At 55.0% G+C, this 26308-nt stretch overlaps 1 protein-coding gene and 1 long non-coding RNA gene across 16 annotated transcripts; one reads left to right on the top strand and one right to left on the bottom strand.

Annotated features, from left to right (window-relative positions):
* Positions 1-2179: 2179 nt before the first annotated feature.
* PNPLA6 (patatin like phospholipase domain containing 6) lies at positions 2180-26225 on the bottom strand. 15 transcript variants are annotated; one of them, XM_061422272.1, is made up of 35 exons: positions 26112-26225; positions 25215-25976; positions 24944-25129; positions 24521-24608; positions 24265-24347; positions 23983-24080; positions 21870-22010; positions 21622-21781; positions 21058-21138; positions 20715-20843; positions 20274-20354; positions 20014-20185; positions 19378-19461; positions 18721-18830; positions 18417-18584; positions 18252-18329; positions 13089-13294; positions 12718-12849; positions 12519-12642; positions 12036-12149; positions 11689-11764; positions 9340-9483; positions 9060-9123; positions 8614-8782; positions 8237-8419; positions 7951-8069; positions 7603-7759; positions 7183-7299; positions 7026-7095; positions 6476-6592; positions 4379-4680; positions 3078-3194; positions 2818-2923; positions 2607-2716; positions 2180-2505 (listed from the first exon to the last, which is right to left on the bottom strand). In XM_061422272.1, exons 3-35 carry the CDS (start codon positions 24968-24970, stop codon positions 2401-2403), a joined length of 4032 nt encoding a protein of 1343 aa, XP_061278256.1. In that variant the 5' UTR covers positions 24971-25129; positions 25215-25976; positions 26112-26225; the 3' UTR covers positions 2180-2400. The 15 variants fall into 15 exon arrangements, with proteins under 15 accessions (XP_061278256.1, XP_061278259.1, XP_061278258.1 ...); XM_061422275.1 differs by having other exon boundaries at positions 24944-25005; XM_061422274.1 differs by having other exon boundaries at positions 25899-25976.
* Positions 12114-19356, top strand: LOC133250726 (uncharacterized). The gene is made up of 2 exons (XR_009737408.1): positions 12114-12199; positions 18990-19356. It is a non-coding gene; the product is annotated as an uncharacterized LOC133250726 (long non-coding RNA).
* Positions 26226-26308: the final 83 nt, after the last annotated feature.

Here is a 26308-nt window from a genome sequence, read left to right as displayed (position 1 = left end):
TTTCCAGGCAAGAATACTGGAGTGGGTTGCTGTTGCCATTCTCTTCTCCTAGGAACTTATGGTAGGCAAGTGAAAGTGAAAGTGAAGTCGCTCAGTCATGTCTGACTCTTTGCGACCCCATGGACTATAGCCCACCAGGCTCCTCTGTCCATGAGATTCTCTAGGCAAGAATACTGGAGTGGGTTGCCATTTCCTTCTCCAGGGAATCTTTCCGACCCAGGGTTCGAACCCAGGTCTCCCACATTGCAAGCAGACACTTTAACCTAGGCAAAATATCTCCAAAAATTTAATTCCTGGAACCTATGAATGTGTCACCTTACACAGAAAAGAGGCTTTAACCCATGCATCTATGGTCAATTAATCTACAACAAAGGAGGCAAGAATATACAAAGGAGAAAAGACAATCTCTTCAATATGAGGTGCTGGGAAAACCGGACAGTTACCTGTAAAAGAATGAAATTAGAAAATTCTCTAATACCATACACAAAAGGAAAATCAGAATGGATTAAAGACCTAAATATGAGAATGGATCCTATAAAACTCCTAGAGGAAAACATAGGGAGGACACTCTTAGAAACCACAGAAATATCTTTTTAGATTTGTCTCCTAGGGTAATGGAAATAAAAACAGAAAATAAACAAATGGGGGTTTCCCTGGTGAGGCAGTGGATAAGAATCCACCTGCCATTCAGGGTACACTAGTTCAATCTCTGCTCCAGGAAAATTTCAACTAAGCCCACGAGCCACCACTACTGAAGTCTGTGTGCCTAACCCTGTGCTTTGCAACAAGAAGCCACAGCAATGAGCAGTCCATGCACAACAAAGGGCAGCTCCTGCTCCACACAACTAGAGGAAAGCCTGTGCCAAAAGCCATGAAGACCCACAGCAACCATAAATACGTTTTTAAAATGAATACATTTTAAACAAATGGGATGATCCCCTGGGGAAGGAAATGGCCACACACTCCAGTATTCTTGCCTGGAACATCCCATGGACAGAGGAGCCTGGCAGGCTACAGTCCACGGGGTCTTAACACTTTCACTTCACACATGCCCAGGGTCAACTAAGCCCATGTGCCACAACTAGTAAAGTCTGTGCACTGCAACTAGAGTCTGTGTGCCACAGTGAAAGATCTCCCATGACACAACGAAGATTCCGCATGCCACAATGAGAACCTGACACAGCCAGGTAAATAGTGAGTCAATAAAAACACTCACTTTATTAAAAAAACCAGATAACCAACAAGGACATGCTGTATAGCACAGGGAACTATCCTCAGTATTTTATAACAATCTGTAAGGGAAAAGAATCTGAAAATGAATGTATGGCTTATATATAACTGAATCACTCTGCTGTGTGCCAGAAACTAACACAGCATTGTAAACCAACTATACTTCAATTAAAAAGAAAAAATTTTTTAAACATATACATATAAAATTTTATTTACCTTTTTTGGCCATGCCACATGGCATGTGGGATCTTAGTTCCTCACCCAGGGATCGAACCCATGCTCCCTGCACTGGAAGCATGGGGTCTTAAACACTGGATGGACAGGGAAGTCTCCTATGTGATGTATATTTTATAATAAATCATACACACACAACTAAACAAACAAAAAATCATCCAGGGTTCCTCACTGTCCGCAAGATAGTCTTGTGAATGAGCCCAGCCATTGTCACATCCCCGCTCTGGCTCCGGGGAGGCAGTGATGGGGAGCCCCAACAGGCCAGCAGCACACAGTAGAGGAACCTGGCTGGGAGCCTCTGAGAGTAAAGTTCTTGAGCTCCGTTTATGCGTGTATGTATGGGACATCCTCTGGGGACCAGGCTCAGGAGAACACACAATAGGAACACATAGAAGACATGGAGCTTCTGCACACAGTAGGACTAGTCAAGGGGCGAAGGCTGTGGGAACCTAGTATGGAGAATGAGGGGTGCCAGAATGGGCATCCGTGATCCCCAGAGAGGCACACAGCATCTGCAGGCCGTGTGGTCCAGAGCCTGCACTGAGTGGGACTACAGGCCACTCCCACTGGGAGTGGGGGATGTTCAGCCCAAGGCTGGGAGCACTGGTTACTGTGACAAGCTCAAGGCTGTTTTCAGTGCCAGCCTCCGCCATCCTGAGTATGGAAGGCGGAGTGAGGTGCCCCCTGAACCCAAAGATGACATAAGGCCACTTCCAAGAGGGGAAGGTTTATTGGTGTGACTGATCGAGGGTCATCAGTGCAGTGCTGCCCCTCCCCCATGCCAGGGAGGGGGGACAGGCCAGTCCAGTGTGTGGGCCCTGGGGGTCAAGGGGGACCCAAAGGGTCACAGGCATAGCAGCAGGCAGAGGGGGAGTGAGCCACCCCCATAGGGCTCACCCCTTGTCTAGCTCAAGGCAGGGACCCCTCTGGAGGTCCTCAGGTATCTGCAGCAGGGCTGGAGGGTTCCTGCGGCAGCCAGCGCCGGTGCCGGAGGATCGACTTCTCCTCCTCCTGTGGGGACAAGGGGTGGCCCCCCACGCCCTGCATGTGTCATCACACAGCCCAGGCCGGGGGGGCACGTCAGCAGAGTCTCCCCACTGCGCGGGCGGTGGGGAGGGGGGCTCGGGCCATCCTCCTCTCACCATCTCCAAGGCAGTGCTGGGGCTTGCGCCCTCCGGAGAGCCCCCTTCGTCCCGTGAGCACTCGGGGCCCGCGTCCTCCTCGTACTCCGTCAGACAGTCCGACTCCTCCCCTGGAATGGCGTGGGTGAAGTTGACGCGGCTCAGGACTGGTCTGACCTCTCCGGCCACGTACATCATCCCCACCCTCCTAGGGTGGCCCTCGGTCCCTCACCATCAGCACAACCGTCGGAAACCGAAACGTAGCTCGTGGTGGGCGGCTCGATCCGGGACACTATCTCCGCCAAGTCGGTGAAGCCAGAGCTGGGGAAGGCGAGCACCTGCCGGGTAATGTGGATGAGGCTCTCGGCGGTCATCTGAGGTGTGTGTGTTCGGGGGGTGGGGGTGGGGTGGGCCGGGGTCCAGAGGGAACTGGGGTTGGGGGGGAATCTGTTGTCAGAGGGACCCTGCTGATGGAGGAAGGCGCAAGCTTACGTCTGCACGGCGGCTCTCGTTCAGGTCGGCAGACCACCGGTCTGTGAGCATCTTTTCAATGATGTCGCCCCGGCTCCAGCCCCCAAAGACAGTCGATCCATACTGGTAGCCCACATCCTGCAGGAAATGAAGGGGGCTTGGGGCCATGTGTGCAACCCCCAGAATGTTCCTCTCTGCTTATCCCCACCATGCCTGCTCCTCCCCTGGCCCCTCAGAAGCCTGCTGCTCTGTAGGAGCTGGCATTTGAGACTACATAAAGTTCAGACTTGGGTGTACTTAGCACACTCACCCCCATGTCCTGTGATCCTGTGCCCCTACCAAACATTACTAATCTGTCTTAGCACATTTCTTTCCCAACTCAGCCCCACGGAGTGTGTCAAGTGTCAAAGGACACAGGTGGCAGTGTGTAAGCTTATTTCAAGCTCTACAAATAAGTATTAGTCGTTCAGTCATGTTCGACTGTTTGTGACCCCATGGACGGTAGCCCACCAGTCCCCACTGTCCATGAAATTCTCCAGGCAAGAATACTGGAGTGGGTAGCCATTCCCTTCTTCAGGGGATCTTCCTGACCCAGGGATGGAACCTGGCTCTCTGGCACTGTGGGCAGATTCTTTACCATCTGAGCCACCAGGGAAGCCCTTGCAAATATGTGCTATACCCCTAAATATCACCATCTCCCATGCCCACTACAGACATCACTAATCCATCATGGCTTGCCTTCCCAGTGAGCCTGGAAAGGGCATCAAACATTTTTTACTCAGCGCACTGGACAGGCAGCTACTGATGCTTTCTTTTTTCTCTTTTTGGCTGCACTATGTGGCAGGCAGGATCATAGTTCCCCAGCCAGGAATTGAACCCACGCCCCCTGGAGCAGAAGCTCGGAATCTTAACCACTGGACCAGGGAAGTCCCCAGCTACTGACCATTTTCTCTTGGCATGCACTAAGATCCATTTTTCTGGACCAGTGGCACATTACACACTGCTGCATTCAGTGCATCACAAACCTGTGGCAGACATTACTAACTGACCATGGTGTTTATTCCCACCAACACAGAAATGGTGTTAGAAATCTCTACACTGTGCTTCAGGCCGCGCAACTTGCCTGGTAGTTCATATATAGCGCATGTGCAGCCACGCCCCCTTGTGACACTCATTGTAGACATCACTAATGGATTACCGTTCTATTCCCCCCAGATCCCAAACAAAGCCCTAGACTATTTCCCCTTCTGTGGTTTTGGGCTTTCAGAAGTAAAGGTCTACCGGCCCACCACACTGTCACCAGGTGGCTCTCACCAACTCACATAGATCTGGTCGAACTTCCCGAAGTCCATGGTCTTGAAGCAGTCGATGGGTGGGCGCAGGTACTCACAGTAGGAGCTGGACTTCACAACCTCCAGCTGTCGCACGCAGGACACGTAGGCCAGGCGAGACTGGATCTCTGCCATATCTGGAACCTTGATCTTGTCTGCCCAGGGATTCAGCCGCTTCCACAGAAGCCACCAGCCAGACAGGCTGTCCCCGTATGTGCTAAGGTCTGTCTCGTCCTGGCTCCCCACGTCGATGGCGATGACTGTCTTGGCACCCATGCTGCGGGCGATGTCCGCTGTGGGGCCAGGGAGTCAGCTGGGGGCTCCCCACCAGTACCGGGGCAGGGAAGATCAATCCAGTCCCACAAACACCATCACTCACATGGTCATGCTAAAAAACCATGTGAACGACATGTAGGCATGCAAAGGGGTATGTATGGATGGATGTAGAGGCTGATAATGTGTGGGAAGTGGAGTTGGGTGTTGGAGCTTTGGGGTTTGGGGAACCAGGGCCAAGGGAATGGAGAAGATGGAGCACAGGGACAAAATCACTGTGGAAAGACACACGAAGTCAGATGCATGGGGAACAGAGACATGGAAGGAGAGTGACACAGAGAGAGAGTATAGTAAGGACATCAGGAAAGAAAGGAGAAGGGATCAGTCATGGAAACAGACAGTGGGTCCGAGATACAGGGAGACAGTGGTGGAAGGAAACTGACAGGGAGATATGGGAATAAAGACACCCAGAGAGGGACTTCCCTGTTGGTCCAGTGGTTAAGAATCCACCTTCCAATGCAAGGGACATGAGTTCGATTCCTGGTTAGGAAACTAAGATCCCACATGCTGCAGGGCAACTAAGCCCTTGTGCCACAACTGGAGAAGCCCCATTGCACTGCAACTAGAGAAAGTCTAAATACCTCACCAAAGAGCCCACATACCACAATGAAGACCCAGAGCAGCTAAAAACAAAAAAAGACACCAGGAGACACAGCCAAGGGAAGAGAAACACAGGGGACCAGAAACAGCAACAGAGACAGGTGGGAGAAAGAGACAGAGATCAGTGGCCAGAGATATGGAAGGATAGAGAATCCAGGTAGAATAAGAGACCTCAAGACTGAGGCAAGACAACAAAGAGCTGGTTCAAGGAGATTCAGGGGAGCAGGATGGATAGGGGAAGGGGTGGGGTGATGGCACAGTGTGTGTGGGGTGCTGTGGTCACAGTCTGTGTGCCCCACTGAGGGTCCCTGTGTGTGGGGGTGCCTATGGACAGGGCCTATAGCCACGCCCATTCCCCAAAGACACCTGAGTCTCCATCAGACTGCTTGTGTCCCTCACAAGTTTTTGTGTGTGCACACGTGCCGTATGCACCCTTATCAGATATATGCAACTCTTGTCTGTATGTTTGTGAATACACCCACCTCTGGGTGGGGTATACCTCTGTACACACACCCAGTACTGTTTGTATTCCTTTCACATGGCCCTAGATCAACGTCTGTGTATGTTTCCTTGTGCGTCCAAGCATGCCTGTCCATCAGAGTTTGTACACACCTGCTCACGTGAATGTGGTTGTGTGAGTGCATGTATCTATTTGGACTGCCTGTGCCAGAGTTGGCAAACCATAAAAGGCCAGAGGAAAAATTATTTTGGCTTTTTAGGCCGTGTGGTCTCTGATGCAATTATTTGACTCTGCTGCACAGACACAGCCACAGACAAAAGGTTAATGACCGGGAGTGGCTGTGTGCCAATAAAACTTTATTTATAAAATCAGGCAGGGGGCTGAACTTGGTGTGCAAGCGAACTGTGTGGATCCCTGGCTTATGGGACCTCAAGCGTCTGTGTAGCCAGCATAGGTGTCTACTTGTGTTTGCACGCTTCTGTGTGTATGGAATTTTAAGTTGCAAATGCCCCTGTCTCTTGTCTGCATGCTTCAAGTCAGCAGGTGTGAGAGAAAGCTGATGGTGGAGGCACCCCACGCATTTGTGTGTGTATGTGCATGTCCAGCACAGCACATGCGTGCATCCTACACATGCACATACCAGCTGCGAGCTCGCCCGTGTGTCCACACAGGGGGATGAGCAGGTGGCTACTTGCCTGGCAGGTTGTTGATGTAGCCGCCGTCCATGAGGAGGTGCCCATCCTTGGGGTCGCACAGCGGCGGCAGGTAGCCCGAGAGAGTCATGCTGGCACGCACGTATCGCCACAGGGAGCCTGCCCAGCGGGACACACAGACACAGACACGCACAGGCACACTCAGACGCACTCAGAGGCCCGGCCAGCCCCGTGGGCTCGCTGACCTGGCACGTTGTTGACGAAGCACCCATCCACCAGCAGGTGCCCGTCCCTGGGGTCGCAGAGCGGGGGCAGGTAGGGGCAGTAGGAGGCACTGGCCCGGACGTAGCGCCACACGCAGCCTGCGGGGACGGGGGGTGAGGGGGTGAGGCGCCCGACAAGTCTCCCAACCCCCCCGCCCTCCCCAGGACAGACATACCTGGGGCCCTCTGGGGCATTAGTGGGTGACGGTTAGTGCTCAGCAATCAGGCCAGGAGGGATGGTCACTCATGTTAACAACTTGGCTGCCCCCCCAGCACCCACTCCCCAAACGGCCCCAGTGGTTGTGGTTGGGCCGCCTGGGGGCACGCACCATCTTTGTGGACACGCATGGCTGAGGAGGTGATATCCGTGGTCACGTTGAAGTATGGCAGCCACAGGTCCTGCAGGAACAGGGACCGCGATCCAGGAGGACTGGGTACGCCTATGGGGAGGGGTGGGGGTGGGCGGGGCATGGGGGAAGTATGTACCTCGATCTGCTTGTCCTGGAAGACACGGTGGATGCTGCGGTTGAAGGCTGACCCCGTGAACATGGAGGTGACGGGGTAGGTGAGGTCCAGTACGGGCTCCAGCACCGAAGTCATGCTCTAGGGGTGAGGAGCGAGCTGGGGTCAAACAGGAGTTACTTGGGGGTCACTGACTAGTAGGTCTTTAAGGGTCTTGATTGTTCTAGCTGGGAGCTGGGGGCTAGGATCACTAGCCTGGAAGTCACAGGGGTCATCCAAGGTCCTGGAGGTATCTCTATAAGCATCTGGATGGGCTTCACAGGATTAAGTCAGGGAGGGTCAGGAGAAGTCCAGAAGCCCCTCTGAGGTCAGGTTTTTCAGGGTGCTCCTGGGGTGGAGGGACCCTTCCCCATCACCTCCCCACCCCTTCCCCATAACGCACACCTTAGCCCACTCCCGGGCCCGCTGTTTAGTGCGGCTGGCGCTCCGCTCCTCGGCGTACAGGGCCCCGATGAAGGAGCCGATGGACGTGCCACCCACCAGGTCAACGGGGACCCCCGCCTCCTCTAATGCCTTCAGCACCCCGATGTGTGAGCAGCCCCTGCACGGTGGAGGAGACTCAGTGACTTGCTGGGGATCCCCTAAGCCCCACCCCCAGGAATCTCCTCCAGTCTCCCCCACCAGCAAGGAACGTGGTGCTAGCCGAGTCCCTGTGGGATCCTGCTCAAGGAGTCAGCTCCACCCCTCAAGGCACCTGGTCCCGCCCATGCCGGCACTGACCGCACCCCTCACCTGGCTCCGCCCCCGCCCAGCACCAGGGCGATGGTGTTGCCCGTGAGCACCCGCGCCAGGCGGGAGAAGTCGCTGTGCCGGTCTGCGCGCCTCGAGAAAACCTTCTCGTAGAGCTCGTGCTGGTATGAGGGGAGAGAGACACGGCGTATAAGGATGGGGGTGTAAGAGGCACCCTCTGGACCTTCAACACACCGCCACGCCCCTCTGGCCTCTAAGCCATGCCCCTCCACTAGCCACGCCCCCGAAGGGTTCTGCCAGTGGACCTGCGCCCCACAGCACCCCTCACCAGCTTGGCCGGGCTGCGGCGTGAGAAGAGGCGGCGCGGACAGCGCAGATGCAGGTGTCCCGAGCACCAGCTGCGCATGTTGAGCCACTCCACAGTGCGTGTGGGGCCTGCGCCCTCCTCGCGGTGCAGCAGGACCAGCTGCTTGAGGGCGCGCACTGCCGTGTTCTCCAGCATCTGCTCCAGCTGCATGGGGGGGGTGGGAGTGAGGAGGACTGAAGTCACTCTCACCGGTGGTTTCCTCTTCGCCCCCCACACCTGGCCCCCTGGGTTCCTGGCCACCTAGCCCCAATGGTGAAGGTGCACATGGCCCGGCACAGGCACCCAAGGGCCTGGGGCGGGATCCCAGGGATGGGGGTCACTGTGCCTGGTCTCCGGACCTGGCCAAGTGTGGGCTCCTGGTCGCCCAGCCCCACGATGAGGATGCAGTCAGCCTGACGCAGGCAGCGCACAGTCCAGGGCGTCAGCGATGTGTCTGTTTGGTAGAGCACGATGCGGTGCGTGTCCTCCTGCTGGGCCAGCCACCCTGACAGCCGGAATTCTTGGATGCTAGGGTGGGAGTGGGGAGGGTCATCTTGGGGCTGGTCAGGGGTCCCTGCCCTCAGAGACCATGTAGCTCCACTGCTGTGGGGACGTGGATGTGGACATTCAAGGCCTAGACATGACTGCATCCTCTAGGGACCAATTCACCCCACTGTCTCCCCAGTGGCCAGAGGGATGGGGGCCCACGCTCCTTGTTTCACAGCCTAGAACTCAAATGAAACTGAAGGAATCCTACGTTCTGAGCTCATCCCTGTGCTCCCCGTCCCCACACCGCAACACACACCTGTCCAGTGCAGAGGCCCCCAGGCGGGCCCGGATGATGTCACTGTTGAGGAGGAGCGTGGGGCCTGGAGATGGATGAGTGAGGAAGGGTGTTTAGGAACCTGGGCCAACAGAGGTGGGGCCTCTCCCATGAGAGAATACCACCTACTTGGCTTACAGGGCCTTGTTCCAGCTCCACCCCCACCCTGACCCACCAAGGCATTTCCATTCCTTGACCAATGCCCCACCCACACGCGCCTTGCCCCACGCAGACCAAAGGCCTGCCCTTGCCCACGACTGACCAATGGCTTGCAGAGCGTGCTGCAGCTCCAGCATGAAGGCCACCATGGGCACCTCGGCACACACAGGCAGCACTGCCACTGTTGACAGGTTGCTGGCGGGGTTGGTGAGCTCCGAGTGAGGGGGGACACCTAGTCCCGAGCCTGCTGAGACCCCAAAGGATGGTATTTGCTGTGCGGTCCTGTGTTTGGAAAGGTCAGCTCTCCCCTACCTTCTCAGAAATCCCTTCTCCTTGTCCCTCAGCTGAGGCTTAGTGACGCCATACTGAAGATCATGGTCTCAATCCTCGTCCCACAGCCTCAACCACTGTCCTTGATAAGATGTGGTTATCTGACCCTCAGTTTTGGCCCAGTCTCCTCAGGGGGATCCATTACACTACTGTATAACCCTTTCTGTTTTCCACTCTGCCTACATGGACTTGATCTGTGCCCCTACCCATTCTCGCCTGGGCGGGGCGGGGCGGGGCGGGGGGTGTCTCTGTCCACTAAGAGGACTTGAACACAGAACTAGACTGAGATAAAGATGTTTCTGACCCACCTATTGCATCTCAGCTTCTCTGCATACACCTTAGACTAAAACATCGACCCCCATCTCTTGATCAGACCTCTCACTGCCTCTTCTCCACCAATTCCTATAACAGTTTTGTTGTTGTCGTTCAGTTGCTAAGTCATGTCCGATTCTTTGGGACCCCAAAAACTGCAGCATGCCAGGCTTTCCTGTCTTTCACTATCTCCCAGAGTTTGCTCAGATTATAACAATCTAAACAAGTTCAAATGCCTTTCTGGTTGCTACAAGACTTGCCCTGGCCCATTCCTCCCCCTCACTCACTTTCCCCCTTAAAGTGTTTCAACACCACCAAACCCTTTTGGAGTCTTGTCTTGTCCCACCTCATTTATCAAGTCTCTGCTCATTGTCCTCAGAAAAGCCTGCCTCCTTAGGTTAGTCACGCCCCAGCAAGACACTCTTTTGTTTTCTACACAGTACCTTAACTGACATTGTACTTTCTTTGTATTTTAAAAACTGTTATCTTGCAAGCCAAGCCATAAGCCATTCTAGGGGCTTTGTCTGTCTTGTGTACTTTCCCACCACCCTGCACACTGCAGGATGCCCAGCACACACTAGATGCTCACTAGAAGCTGTCTTCGTAGCATCACGGAGAGGTTCTCAGGGGTCTGAGATTTTTAAAGTCCCTGCCCCATAGCTGCCCCAGAATCACAAGGGTGTCCTGCCAGCAGAGTGGGAGTGAAAGTGTACTTGGGCACAGAGTGTAGGACTAGGGGGAAAGTCTGTCGGGGAAGACTCTGGGTGTAGGGATGATTCGTTGCCATGGCTCACCTTGGCCCCACCCCAGAGATCCAGGTGTCAGGGCTGACTGGGCAGAAGCCCCCAGGCGAAAAAGGAAAGTAGAGGTTGCCTAGGCTAGTCCAGGGTCAGGTCACCATAATTGAAAACATCGGGCCCATATTTCTGCACGCCTCAAATCCGACCACTTCCCAGTGTATCCTAGTTGGGAAAATTCACCTCCCAGTATGCCCTGGAAGGGAACCACACCTCCCAGCATGCACTGAAACTGAGAAATACAACTCCCAGCATCCACCAGGACCAGGAACCACATCTCCCACCATGTTGGTAACCTATTGAAGTCACTTCCCAATATACCCTAGGCCCCAAACACCACCCCCAAACTACACTTCCCAGCACACGTTAGTCTAGGCGTTCCTTTTCTAGTAGGTGGACTCCATCCTCCAGCCAGCTCTGACACCCAGAACCGGGCTGCCCCTAAGACGCCCACCTCTCGTCATGACTGACGCTTTAGATTCCACTAACATCCATCCTAAAGGAGACCAGTCCTGGGTGTTCATTGGAAGGACTTATGCTGAGGCTGAAACTCTTTGGCCACCTCATGCGAAGAGTTGACTCATTGGAAAAGACTCTGATGCTGGGAGGGATTGGGGGCAGGAGGAGAAGGGGACGACAGAGGATGAGGTGGCTGGATGGCATCACCGACTCGATGCACATGAGTTTGGGTGAACTCCGGTGATGGACAGGGAGGCCTGGCGTGCTGCGATTCATGGGGTCGCAAAGAGTCGGACACGACTGAGCGACTGAACTGAACTGAAGCAGCCCTGGCTCCAGGACTCCGTTTCCCGGCATGCCCAGGAACCCGAACTTCATCCCCCAGCATGCACTAGAACTCGGATTGCCATTTCCTGCTTCAAGCTCCACCCAGAGCAGGTTATACGCCGGACTCCACCTCCCAGCATGCCCTAGGCTCAAGGCTCCCTCCCCCAGCACGTTCTGCGGCGTTGGACTACATCCCCCAGTATTCCCGGGCGCTTGCAGGCTCCCACCTGGGAAGGGTCCTCGCAGCTGCTGCAAATTCCCCAGAATCTTCTGACTCAGCAGGTGGATGAGGCGGGTCACGACCTGGGGCGTTGGAGGCCGGCGGTCCAGTTAGACTGCAGGAGCAACTCTGCGAGTACCACCTTTTCCTCCTTGACCAGGGCGCCTGGGTCCGTTACCTGGGCCCCACCCCACGAGCCCCGCCCCTCACTTGGAGGCTTCAGCTCCTCCCTAGGGCTCCATCTGCACCCGAACCCCCTCCCCACCCATTAGGCCCCGCCCTCTCTAGGGCCACACCCCCACTCATCTGTCCCACCTCCATTCGGAGAACAGCCCCCAGCCCAACGAGCTGCACCTGCGGGTATCGACGTTTGATGTGGCCCAGGGTGCCCTCGGGGAGTTTGGCCAGCTCTGTGTCGCGCACCGCGTGCACCGTTGTGGCACGTGGCTGCCTTGTCAGCGCCTCCACCTAGGGGATCGCGTGTGTGACCAGGGCTGAATGAGCCAGGAGGCTGATAGGTAAGGGGAAGACCGACTGTGGGTGCAGACAGAAGGCGGAACGAAGCCTCGCTATCCATCTCCGAGCTCGGGGAAAGAGAGGCCAGGAGAGGGTGCCACACCGGGTGAGGGTCCCTCACTACGCTGATGAGGTTGCCCCCATCTCCCCGCCCCATGGAAAGCAGTTGGAGAAAGTGGAGTACAGAAGGTTAGAGGCGGGGGGTGGGGGGGTGCTGCGCGTTTAGTGCCCCATCCTGTTGCCCGGGATGAAATATATGTTGGGGGTGGGGGGAACCTGGACTGGAAGAGGTTAGAGATCAGTGGGTGGGGCCACGCTCACCACTCCTATGAGATCCCCGCGGCCGTACTCGCCCACCAGCTCTTTTTTGCCGCTGCCCCTCTGAATGACACTACGCAGCCGCCCGTTGAGCACGATGTAGGTGCAGTCTGAACGGTCTCCCTGCCTGCGGTGGGGGTGCGGGTGTCAGAGTAGGAAGGTAGGCAGGACCTGAAGGAAGAGGTAGGGGCGGGGGCTGCACCTGTACAGTGCGCGTCCCGCCTCCACCGCTGTCCAGTCGATGGCGAAGTCCATCTGGCGCACGAAGGGCGACATCCTGGCGGCCACGGTTTGTGCGGCGCTCAGCACCACGCTGGGCTGTGCACGCATGATCCTGCAGGCAAAGGGCAGGGGCGCATGGGCCTGGGGGCGCCCAGGAACAGCCGATAGGGAGTGTTGAGTTGGGTGATGGCCTGGGGGGTGGGACAGGAAGGGCTCAAAAAGTGAAAACGGCTTTTCAAGTGCCGTTGAAAAGTGTGGAGGGTCAGAGGCATAGCCTCATGTAGGGCAGAATGGAGTTGGTCGGGGGACCCCCTGAGTCACCCCCGCCCCAACATCGGGCCCAGGATGTACTCGTAGAAGTCGGACTTGGAGATCCGCAGGAAGGTGCAGTCACGCTGGGCTCGAAGCGTGAAGATGAGGGGCTCGCCGGTGAGCACAGCCAACTGTCCCACTAGCTCCCCGGGCTGTACCACGAACAGGCACACATCCTCGGCCTTGTCGATCATGCGCTGGTACACGTGCAGACTGCCCCACAGCACAAAGTGCAGGCTCACATCCTGTGGGAGAGGGGCCAGGAGATGGGCATCCGGGCAACACTCCACCCACAGCTCGGGTCTGTGCGCTCGGAAAAGGTTAAGGAAAGAAAAGTTGGAGGTAGTGAAGGCCCTCCATAGCACTGAGCTGAGCAGCACATGTATTTATATTCCCATTCAGCACCCACAGCTGCTGCTGCTGCTGCTAAGTCGCATCAGTCGTGTCCGATTCTGTGCAACCCCATAGACGGCAGCCCACCAGGCTCCCCCGTCCCTGGGATTCTCCAGGCAAGAACACTGGAGTGGGTTGCCATTTCCTTCTCCAATGCATGAAAGTGAAAAGTGAAAGTGAAGTCTCTCAGTCCTGTCTGACTCTTAGTGACCCCATGGACTGCAGCCTACCAGGCTCCTCCGTCCATGGGATTTTCCAGGCAAATGGAGTGGGGTGCCAGATGCTGCTAATAGATCACCCATCGCAGCCCAGATTAAGAGGCAGGAATTCTTTTCAACAGGGTCAGCAAGAGGCTGGGAAGACCGGCTACATAGGAGCATGGCTGAGCTTAGGTCCTCTTTGCTTGTGCTGGGCAACTGCATAGCTACATGGAAAGGAACAAAGTTGCAGCCTCACCTTTCATCATGTCAAAATGGATCAAAGACATGAATGTGAGAGCTTAAACTATACAACTCTAAGGAGAAAACACAGGAGTCAATCATGGTCACACTGGACCATGGACGCAATGGAATCTTGGATATGATACTAAAAGCCCAAGTGACAAAATGAAAAACGGATAAACTGGACTTCATCCAAGTTAAAAACTTTTGAGCTTCAAAGGGCACTATCAACTGAAAGGAAACCCACAGGCTAGGAGAAAACATTTGCAAATCATATATCTGCTAAGGGTCTGCTATTCAGAATATGTGAAGAATTTTTACAACTCCACACTAAAAAGACAACGCAATTTTAAAAACAGGCAAAGGCTCCAAATAGACGTTTCTCCAAAGGATGTATGAATGGCTAGTGATCCTATGAAGATGCTCAACATTACAAATCACCACATGATGCATGCTAAGTCATGTCCTACTCTTTGTGACACTATGGACTGTAGCCTGCTAAGCTCCTGTCCATGGGATTCTCTAGGCAAGAATACTGGAGTGGGTTGCCATTTGCTTCTCCAGAGTTGCCATATGACCCAGCAACTCAACTCTAGGACACAATGAAAATATATCCACACAGACATGTGTACATAATGTTCATACCTGAATCATGCTATTATGCATACTAGCCAAAAGGTGGAAATAACTCAATGTCCATCAGAAGATGAACTGAGAACCAAAATGTGGTTCATTTCTATGATGGAATAGTACTCAGCTGTAATGGAATCGGAGAAGGCAACGGCAGCCCACTCCAGTACTCTTGCCTGGAAAATCCCATGGGCAGAGGAGCCTGGTAGGCTGCAGTCCATGGGGTCACTAAGAGTCAGGCATGACTGAGCGACTTCACTTTCACTTTTCACTTTCATGCATTGGAGAAGGAAATGGCAACCCACTCCAGTGTTCTTGCCTGGAGAATCCCAGGGACAGCGGAGCCTGGTGGGCTGCCCTCTATGGGGTCGCACAGAGTCGGACACGACTGAAGTGACTTAGCAGCAGCAGTAATGGAATAAGGCACTGACACATGCCACAACATGGGTGAAGCCTGAAAACATCATACTACGGGAAAGAATCCCAGACACAAAGGGCCACATATTGTTTGATTCCATTTATATGAAGTGTCCAGAACAGGCAAATCTATAGAAACATAAGATCAGTAGTTGCTTAGGGCTGCGGCTGTTTAGGAGGTAGGAGATCGATGGCTTTAGAGTGTGGTGTTTCTCTTTAAAGGGATGTTCTCAAATCGACAGTGGTTATGGTTGCACAACTCTGAATATACTAAAAACCACTGAATTGTACTCTTCAAATGGGTGAACTGTATCATGTGTGAATTACAGCTCTAAAATTATCACACACACAAAAAAAATCCCCTTTGGGGAGTTCGCTGGTGGTCTAGTGGTTAGCATTTGGCACTTTCACTACTGAAGCCAAGGTTCAATCCTTGGTCAGGGAACTGAGATCCCACAAGCTGACTGGTGCAAAACAAAACAACAACAAAAAGCCCCTTTGTTCTCAATTCCTGTGTTCTGCTCCAACCTTGTTGGTTTTCCTTTGTTTTCCAGATGGGACAGCTCCACTACAGGACATCTGCACAAACTGTACCCTCTGCCTAAAATGTTCTTTCCTCCCCCTTGCACCTAGTTAATTTCTCTTTGTTCTTCCTACTTTACTGGAGGTCACTTCCTCAGAGACACTGCTCTGCCTAAATCAGACGTTGTAGAACTGAGGACATCCCCTTTGTAGCACGAAGCCTATATGATTTAGCAACAATCTGTATCATCCTTTGAGTGAAAGGTCTATCTGTGAGCTTCTCAAGGGCAGGGGACCCCTGCTGGTGTTTGTTGGCCCTACAGCAAGCCTGCTAACTGCTGCTACTGCTGCTAAGTCACTTCAGTCGTGTCCCACTCTGTGCGACCCCATAGATGGCAGCCCACCAGGCTCCTCCATCCCTGGGATTCTCCAGGCAAGAACACTGGAGTGGGTTGCCATTTCCTTCTCCAATGCATGAAAGTGAAAAGTGCAAGTGAAGTCGCTCAGTCGTGTCCGACTCCTAGCGACCCCATGGACTGCAGCCCACCAGGCTCCTCCACCCATGGGATTTGCCAGGCAAGAGTACTGGAGTGGGGTGCCATTGCCTTCTCCACAGCAAGCCTGGGACACAGCAAATACCCCTCTCCCCTCTGGTTAGCCTGCCCAGCTGGACACCACTCTGTACCACCCTCTTAAGTAAGGAACTGAAACTGCCTAGAGACAGAAATGTTCCTTCCTCATCCAGCACACAAACCTGTATGACACCCCACAAAGCCCTGATGAGCACCAAAACACTGCAAGGATCCTTGGGAGGGGTGGGGGACATACACACATGCTGGAACCTTCTAAGACAGAATTCCCAGCCTGGGTTTGGGATACAATGGGAGTGACTAGTATTAGGCTGCCATTCATCCTCAGATCGGGAAACATGTTTCCTCACCACCCCCCAACTGCAGGACTTCTCAGAGCTTTGAATATGCTAATGAGTTCACTGGGCACTTCCAAGAAGGACTAAAACAGCCCGTGTTCCCCAAACCTGTTGCACTCAGATCCCTTGTGATAGGGGTGTTCCGTGAAATATGCTCTGGGAAATGTTTGTGGAAAGCAAGGTTTCTCAACGTTGGCACTACTGACATGTTGGACTGGATAATTCTGTTGTGGGGGGCTGGCCTGTGCCTTTTGCATCCCTGGTGTCTAGCCATTAGGTGACGGTACCACCCTCCCAAGCCAATCAATAATGTCACCCTGTGGGACTTGCCTGGTGGTCCAGTGGTTAAGAATCCGCTTTGCAATGCAGGGGACACAGGTTGGATCTCTGGTTGGGGAACTAAGATCCTACATGCCGTGGAGCAACTGAGTCTGCACACCACAACTAGAGAGTCCATGCATCGCAACAAAAGATCCCACATGACGCAGGATGATCCTGTGTGCCACAACTAAGACCAGACACAGCCAGATAAATGAATAAGGAAATAAGTAAAACCTGATCTCAAAAACACTCAAGAAAAGCTTAAAAAAAAGTCTCCACGTGGCCAAATATCCCAAACTGTCTCCCCCTCGCCCACTGTGCATGGTTTGGGGAGGGGCACAGCAGACCAGCTTTGTCCCTAACAAAGTCCTGAAGACCCTGAGGAGCCTTTGATGGTTGCACACCAGCCTGGTATGTTAGCAGGCTGGGCTGGGCTGGGCTGGGCTGGGCTGAGTTGAGCCCAGCAGAGGTTTCCAGATAAGCAGGGCCCAGGGGCCCCTGCAAGGGCCATGATGTGACCACACTTCCTCAGCCGGGCCTTGAACAACTGCCACCAAATGTACTCTGCAGGAAGGAGCCCATTCTGCATTGAGCAGCTCAAAGTGACAATAAAATCAAACTGATCATGTGATATAACAAATCAAATAGAATCTAATTAAAATAAAAACCACCATCGCCCAGCCAGCTAACAGCTGGGCCATCCCCTCTTCCAAGCGCAGACCTCCCTCTCCTGAGCCTGGGGTGCTGCTGCGGTTTCAGCACTTAAGTCATGTCACCCTTACTGTCACCTCCCCATCCCTCTGTCAGCACACCTCCCTCTGGTCACCCTTGCACACACCCTAGCAGCTCAGAACTGAGTACTTCCTGCTTGATCCTCACAACAGTTCCTGCAGGTAGTTATGAGCCACATACCCCCGACCCCATTCCACAGGTGGGAAAGATGAGAAGTTTCTATATGATTCACCCAAGGTCACCCAAGGGCTGCAACTCTGGTTCCCTCTCTAATCCTCCTCCCCTGTGCTCCCCAGCTGTGATGTCACAAAAGGGCCTCAGTTTCCCCATCTGGAGAATGGGCAGATTAGTGGTTTCCTCCACCTCCTGCGTGTCATCAAGGGGCAATGAAATCCAGCTCGTGGGGCTCGTAGGGCTGGTTCCTGGCCTCCAGGCCAGATTCACACCCGCACCCATTTAGTGAGCCCCACCCACCCCCATCCCAGCAGGGACCTAGGATAAGAAATACAGCATCAGAATATGTTGTAGATTTCGAAGGTCAGAAAAATGGAGGTTGTAGGAATGGCCAAGGGCAGGGAAGAGAGATCTTGGGGTGGGGGTCCTAGTGTAAAAGGTTCAAGTTTGGAGGGGAAAGGTAAATAGGTCCACAGGACTTGGGGAGGGAGGGCTGGGGGTCAGAATCATAGGATCCAAAGGTCAGGGGTTGGAAATCACAGACTGAGAGGTCTACATGTAAGGTGAAAAGGCAAGGATCAGAGATCAGAGAGGGGGAGGTCTCAGGTCAGAGCTGCAGGGTCAGAGATCAAGGGTCAGACTCACCTGGTCCCCCTGGCGGGCGATGATGGTGCCAGCTTTGGCGTGATGTAGCAGAACTCGACTATTCAGAAGGGTGGGGTCCTGGTGAGGAAGGATAGGGGCTTGAGACAGCCCAGCGATGCCTACCACCCCCCTTACCTGGTCCCCTAGACGCCCTGGGCTGCCCACCTCAATCTGCATCAGCTTGGCCAGCTCCTGCTTTGCTGCCTCAAAGATGCTGCTTGTCTGGCGGCCCTGGTAGGGCCCGAAGGGGCAGCTGCCGGAGGCCGACTCGTCCTCACAATAGCTGTACTCACAGGCGCCTGCTGGCTGCTCCCGGGGCTCCTGACTGGGAGTCTGTGGGGCAGGGTCTGTGACCTCCATGCTCCCCCCAAACCTTCCTCCTTGGGAGACTCCACCTGTGGCTAGGCCAGGGTTCCAGGAGGGGATTGGAGTCAGGAGGCAGGGGCAGGGGAAGAGGGCAAGGCCCTACCCGAGCTGAGGCTGCCTGGAACCCTCCTGAGGCCTCTTCTTGCAGGGACACAGAGATTCGGCCCCGTTCATATGCCATGTCGAAGTCTGAGCGGGGCCCACCCTGCAAGCCTGCGGTGGATGAGGGGCAATAAATGCAATAAAGATCAGAGTAACCATAGTGGGAATCTAAGCAAACACTATCTACATAACGTTATCCCGGGCAGCAGCCGGAAAGACATGGACTAATCCATCGCCTCTCTCTCTCCCTTGCAACCCTTCTCACTACAGTGCGGAGAGCACCATCTCAACAAGGACCCACAGAAAAAAAGACATGAGAAATGCTCCCAATATTCCTATTTCGTGGATGAGAAAAATCAAGACTGGGAGGCAGATGGACTTCCCTGGTGACCCAGTGGTTAAGAATCCTCCTGCCAATGCAGGGTACTATTCCTGGTCCAGGAAGATCCCACATGCCTCTGAGTAACTACTAAGTTACAACTACTGAGTGCACACTCTAGAGCCCATGCTTTGCAATAAGAGACGCCACTGCCTGAGAAGCCCGTGCACCACAATGAAGAGTAGCCCCCTTGCACAGCAACGAAGACCCACTGCAGGCAAAAATAAGTAAATAAATGATATTTGATAGCCTCTCCCAGCTCCACCTGGTGCCCCAAACCTGAGATATCCACTGGCATGGAGATGCAGCGACTCAGCAAGGGGGCTGAGGAGGTTTCCAGGGATGTGGGCTTCACTGGGTCCCCTGGAGGAGACATATATTTAGGCTCCGGCCCCTCGGAGCCCCCAGGTCTACAGCTAGGATCAGAGGGTGGGGAACTGAAGGGAGCTTGAGGAGGGGTCAGCTCAGAGTTCCTGGGGACTGGGGGACTAGGAAAAGCAATTCCAATGGGCCCATGGGACTGAGGCCAGGGGTTCTGGGGGACTAGGCAGGAGGCAGACCTGGAGACCTAGTTGAAAGGGCTCTTGGGGGGCTGAGAGCTTCCGTGGTGGCTCAGATGGTAAAGAATCTGCCTACAATGCAGGAGACCTGGGTTTGATCCCTGGGTCGGGAAGATCCCCTGGAGAAGGAAATAGCTACCCACTCCAGTATTCTTGCCTGGAGAATTCCATGGACAGAGGAGCCTGGTAGGCTACAGTCCATGAAGTCACAAGGAGTCAGACATGACTAAAGCGACCAACACTTTCACTTTTGGGGGGCTGGGCAAGTTAGGTGGGAGTCCCTGAGGAACTGAGACAGGCACTGAGGGGCAGAGGCTGGGTCAACCTGAGCTCCTGGGGGCCAGGCAGCGGTCACCTTGGGTACCTCCAGTCCCGGGCAGTGGGGCCCCAGTGGGGTCAGACGGCCGGCCAGGGGTCTCCCTCAGCTCCTCTGAGGCCGCGGTGCTGACCATCCGCTTGGAGCCACGCACTGGGCTGGTGCGGGGTGGGAGGCCTGGGCTAGGGAAGAGGCGCAGTGGCTGGATCTCCTGGGGGCAGAGGGCATACTTGTGGCATGTCCGGGGGAGGCAGGCGTCACTCACCCCTCCAGCTCCTGGTGCTCTGCAGGCAACTCACATGGCTGAAGAGCTCATTGGTCAGTCCCAGGTAGTTGTGAAGTGCCAGGAAAGTGACCCGCTGCAGCCTCACCATGATGATCTTCAGGGGCGTGGTCGGCAGAGGAGGGGGCCAAGGAGAAAGAGGGTGAGCCCCGGGAGAAAGTGGGGACCTAGCACTTGGAGGTGGGGCCATGGATGGGGAGAAGGAGACGGAGCTAAGGTCAGAGGTCAAGATCAGAGCAGGAAGGGGCTGGGCAGGGCCATGGGAGCCAGGGAGAAACCCACAATCAGGTGGCAGAAGCCTGGGAAGATGGGGTGGAGGCGGCTCAGAGGAGGAGTTGGCGAGGTCTGGCTGCTCAGAGTTGATAAGCCCATCGTGAGCGCCTCTTGGCAGCTGGGTCCAGCCCCCAGGAGCCTGTGATGGGCGGGGGTCATAGAAGGAAGTGAACCGCCCACTCACCTGCACCACCCGCACCAGGCTCTCGGGGTACTTGGTGAATACCGCTGAGAAGGCCTCCACCGGCAGCCGCAGCACCGTGGAGTCTCGGGCTGCCCGGGCGGACACAGTGCGCTGTGGGTGCTGGTGACCCTGGGGGCACAGGGGGCACAAGGAGAGTCAAGGTCGGGGTGGTGAGAGCCCCCTGCCTGCTTCCCCTGGCCCCTTCCCAATGCCATTCCTTGAGGGACCCCTGGAAACATCAGAGACCCATCAGAGATGGGGGCTCTTGGGGTGACCCTCTCCTACCCAGTCTGGTGGGTGTGGCCTCCTACTGTCCCCACACCCCTCCGTACTGGTGACTCACAGTGATGACATCCAGTATGCTCAGGAGGCTGTTGACACTGTCCCCAGGAACCACTTCCTTCACCACACACTCCTTCCCGTCCTGAGACACACAAAGTGGGGTGAGCACTGCCCAGTGCTGCCCTTACCCTGCTGACCCACATCTTGCCCCCTGACCAAGCCACTAGCCCTCATTCTCATGTAGCCTGGTGATCGTTGACATCCTGACCCCATGAATCTTCCGACCAGCATCGCTAACTAGCCAGTGGCTGTGCTGACCACCCCAGAAGCCCCTGGGCATCCGTTCCTGACTCCTGCCTGTACATCTCATAAGGACCACCAACCTGGGGAGTTCCCTGGTGGTCTAGTGTTTAGGATTTGGTGCTTTCACTGCCATGGCCTGGATTTGATCCCTGGTCAGGGAACTGAGATTCTGCAAGCCATGCAGCACGGCCCAAATTAAAATAAAAAAAAGACCACCAACCCTGCTGACCAAAACCACTGTCTGTCCCGTGACCGTGGCACCCATGCTTGTCCTGCCGCCCACCTCATTGCCCTGCAGAGCCCCCCAGGGTGGTACACTCACAGGCCCTGGCAGACAGAGCTCCAGGAGTCCATCCTGTACCACATAGATGCTTGCATCCGGCTGGCCAGGTCGGAAGACATAGTCACCCTGACTGAGCCGCTGGAAGACCATGTGGCGGCAGAGCTCCAGGAAGAGTGGCTTCTCAAAGTGGCCCAGCACCCTGGACAGGGAAGGTGGGGAATTGTAGATATGAGGAGGTCAGGTCAGCCCCAGCTCTGCAACGCCCCTGCCTGTACCCTGACACTGACCGGACATTCTTGAGCATGTAGAGCACCTCAGAGGGCAGGTGGGAGTTGGCCAGGTCGCCCTCGGTCAGGTCAGCCTCCAGCACAGCAGGCGGGGGCTCCTTCCGCTGCAGCGTGGGCGCCTCTTTCTGGATGCGCAGGATCCTGGTGGCAGGAGAGGGGGATGGGGACAGTGGGGAGCAGGAAGAAGGCTCAGGCAGACCTCAGATCCTCCTGCCCCCACAGAGCCCTTCCTGGGGTCCTTAGAGCAGGGGTCAGCAAACTCTGGCCCACTGGCCAAATCAGGCCAGCCACCTCCTTTTTGTCCATAAAGTTTTATTGGCACACAGCTATATTCATTCATTTACACATATCTGTGGCTACTTTAATGATACAATAGCAGGATTGAGTCATTACATTACCATTGTATGCAGCCTGCAAAGCCTAAGATGTGGCCCGAAAAAGAAGAAACTTGCTGACCCCTAATGTAAAACTCTGAGGTTGCCCTCCACTAGTCACAGGCTTCCTAGATGGAACCTCTCATTGGGCAGACTCCTGACATAGCTTCCAAGATACGAGCAGACTCCAGGAAAATCATCTATGTTCATCACGGCACTCCAGATGTAGTCCATCAGCTGGCAATCACAGATTAGACTCCTGATACAGCCTCCCTCATGAAGGCAGACCCCTGGGGTAGCTTCTGTTATATCAGAAGACCCCAGATGCGGCCTCTCTGCTCTTTATAACAATCCCTGAGATAGCCCTTCCTCCCAAGCCTCAGACAGCCCCGAGAGAGCCTCTTGGATGGCTACAGAGGCTCTTGAGATAGCTCTGGTTACAGACAGAGAATCCAGATACAGCTCCTCTGCTGATCATGGACCTCAGATAGCTCTGCCCTGCAAGGCACAGTTATTACTGAGACAGTCCTTCCACTGGTCACAAAATGCTCAAGATAGACCCTCTAGAATGAGCTCAAACTGAGTTAAACTCCACAGAACAGAGGAATCGCACAGTGGTTCCCCTTCTGATCAGGAAGATCCTTGGGCTAGCCCTTATCTAGGTCACAGAGAAGTGAGATAGCCCCTTGAAGGTCATGGTGATATCAGGGTAGCTCCTCAAGGCTGTGCAGCCAATGAGACTGCCCCCCAGGAGTTGGACAGACCCTCAACTCATTGTGGAAGACCTAGAGACAGCCCTTCTGCTCAAGTCATAGAAAGTCATGGGATAGCACACCTACTGACTGTGGTCCGCCCTGGCATAGCGCCTCAGTGTGAAGAAACACTTGAGACAGACCTTCATGTAGACCCTACATTGTCAGGAGACCCCACAGCCAGCTCTCAGCTTAGAACGATCTCTGGGAGGGCCTTGCTCAGAAACCCCAAGGTAGCCCTTTTATGATGACATGTCCTGAGATGTCCTTCCTGTCTCAAGCGTGAAAAGATTCTTGAGATGACTCCTAGGGAACAGAAATCCCTGACGTAGTCTTCTTGTAGTAGAAGAACTGCAATGAAGGTGACATAGAGAGATGCTTTCTGGTGTAGAGGGACTGCTGAGATAACCGCCGGGGAACAAAAGGTAGAGACAACCCCTCCAGCAGGTCGCAGAAACACCCTGGAGTACCCTGGAATAAACCCTCTCACTTGGGGAGATTTGACCAAGGCAAGACATCCAAGATAGCATTGTTGTTGTTTAGTTGCTAATTTGTGTCCGACTCTTTGTGACCCCATGGATTGTAGCCTGCCAGGTTCCTCTGTTCATGGGATTTTCCAGGCAAGAATACTGGAGTAGGTTGCCATTTCCTTCTCCAGAGGATCTCCTAACCCAAGGATCAAACCCACATCTCCTGCATTGGCAGGTGGATTCTTTACCACTGAGCCACCAAAGCCAGAGATAGTAACTGGGGATTATATAAATCATAGATACTTCTGTAGTAGAGAAACATCACTGAGAGAGCCCTCAAGGAACAGAAACAGCCTGTCTGGTAGGGGAGAGCTCTGAAACAGTTCCACAGACGTGGAAAGACTCCTGAGACAGACAGTCCATAGGGTTCAAAGAAGCCTGAGATGCACGCTTCGGTGTGGGTTGATCACTCAAAAAGCCCTGAACATAGCCCCGGGTACATCCAGCACAGCCTTACTTCTTGGCAATGTTGAGCATCTTAAGTTTCTTCTTCATGCGTGGGCGGGAAGTGGTGGAGACGGAGGCGTCCACTAAGGAAGAAGTGGATTGTGACACCTGGGAGAATTAAGGGGGGTGGGAGTGAGAGGGATGCATCAACTGTCAGTTCAGACCCTAAGGAGGCGGGGGCAAATCCAAGGCCCTTAATCAAGGAGGGAGGCGGGCTTACTAAGAAGTATAACTAGGAAAAGGGCAGGGCCTCTGTGTGGCCAAAAGGAGCCCCAGAGGGTCCCAGACTTACCTTTCGCATAATCTTCCGGCCATAGAAAAGCACTTTGTCTCTCTTCCGGAATCGGTAACGGGGGCCGTCCGGGGCTGGAGCTTCTGGGGATAATAAGTGCGGAGAGGGGCATTCTGAGCTATACGCATACTCCGCACGGCGAAAGATGGGGACGCTGCGTGCGGGCTCCAGCAAATCCCACCTCTACTGACTCACGGGCCCAGACATTTCACCTTCCCATCCCTCAACAGCCCCCAAAGGCCCTCCGGGTCCTCACTCGGCACTCGAAGCCTCCGCACCAGCAGCAGGATGAGCACGGCCGTGACCAGAACCGCGACTCCAGCCCCGATCATCATGCCCAGCACCTGCGGGACGAACGGCACAGGCTGCGCATCGCATACCGGCCCCGCCAAGCCTTCCCCGGGGGTCGGGACGCCTGGGACTCCATCCAACGGAGCCAAGTCCGCCCCGGAGATCACAGTCGGCTCGGCCCTCGACGTCCCCATCTGCAAAATGGGCCAGCGCGGCTCCCTCCCGGGGGAGTCAACTCTTTCTGGAGGTTCGGCGGCCCGCAGTGCACGCCGGGAAACGTAGTTCAGCCTGAACAGACGCAGCCTAGTTATCGCGGGACCGCGCTGATGCGCGCTAAGCACGTCGGGAACCGTAGTCCCCGCGGAGGCGCACAACCTCCAACCCTTACCATTCCGGTTTGCAGCGGGGCGTCCATCTGTTTCTTCAGGCAGGGCTGCACGTCTGGCACTCCTGGGGAATGAGAAGCCGGAGCAACCCGGGCAAGTCGTCACTCTGGGCCGCCTCTCCCCTGCAGCAAGCCCTGCCCTCTTCTTACCCTTACTGCCGGGAGGTTTCTCTGCCGGCTTGGGGACGGCTGGAGGGTGGGGCAAATTGAGTTCGGGGCCCAAGCTAGGGAGTGAGGTGGGTTCCCGGGTCCCCACCAGGGTCTCCTTACTTACCAGGCCGGCCTGACGCCCCACTCGTCCAGCCCCACCCTGGGGCTGAAGGGCAGCCGGTCGGACACCTATTATCAGCAGCCAGAGAACAGGTTCCCCAAGGGGCACGGTTTTCTCCAGCAGGTGGCCCCCTCTTCAGGATCAATCCTGACCCGATCCCTAGGCCGCACCCCTGCACTCTCTGCGAACACTGGATGCCGCACCCCAGGGAAACCGGGCCCGAGTCATGGGGCTGGGGAGATGCCTGGCTCCCGCTGGAATGCTGCCAGGAGCGCCTTCACAAGGAGTCGTGATGCAATGACGAGGTCTCAGTAGCATCCTGGGATGCTTGGAGTGGAGTGGGCTCGCAAAGTGTTACTGGTTGATGCTGGAGATTTACTGTCACGTAATAGTAAAGTTTAGGGGTTTTCTGATGGGACTCGGGGAACGAGGCTGGGACCATTGCTGGGAGATGTAACCAGGGACGCTGGAGTTACCAAGGGTCGATAGAAAGTTATCGAGATTGCGAAGCATGTAAGACTATCACTGAGAAAATCGGAACTGGTTGGGCACATCCCTGGAGTCGTTGGAGCGTGATACTGAAGAATGCTGGAATATCACTGACTTTCCTGGGAAGCTGAGACTGTTTTGGCAACCTCAGAGGATTAATGGAAATCGGGGGTAGTCACTGGGCCCTTGAGACCGTACCTGGAAAATTCACAGGGGATTGGTCTTCTCCCACCCGAGGATGCACCTGGCTACCGGTGCGAAAACACCTGCCGGGAGCTGGGGGAGCGGGGTAAGAGTCAGGAAGTCGAGAGATACCGAGAATAGACGGAAGACAGATCTTAGGAAAGCCGAGGGCTCGCTAACAACCCGCGAAGGGATGTCCCTGCGGGTGCCAAGGAAACCCGGACTCACCCAGGAGCCGCAGCTGGGGTCCACCCTTCGCCAACTCCGTTAGCGTTCCGCCCAGCGCCGCAGGCGCGGCCCCTTTAAATTATTCACCGCAGGGCGCGCCGCAGCCCCGCCCCTCGCCATGCTTGGAAGGTCGCGCGGAGTGTGGCGACGCTTTAAAGGGACCCGCGACCAGTTGGCGCAGGGGATGCCCCTCCCAC

The sequence above is a fragment of the Bos javanicus genome, chromosome 7 (assembly GCF_032452875.1).
Source record: "Bos javanicus breed banteng chromosome 7, ARS-OSU_banteng_1.0, whole genome shotgun sequence".
Lineage (NCBI taxonomy): Eukaryota > Metazoa > Chordata > Mammalia > Artiodactyla > Bovidae > Bos > Bos javanicus.
Note: the sequence above shows the minus strand (reverse complement) of the source record. Positions and strands in the feature narration are given on the sequence as shown.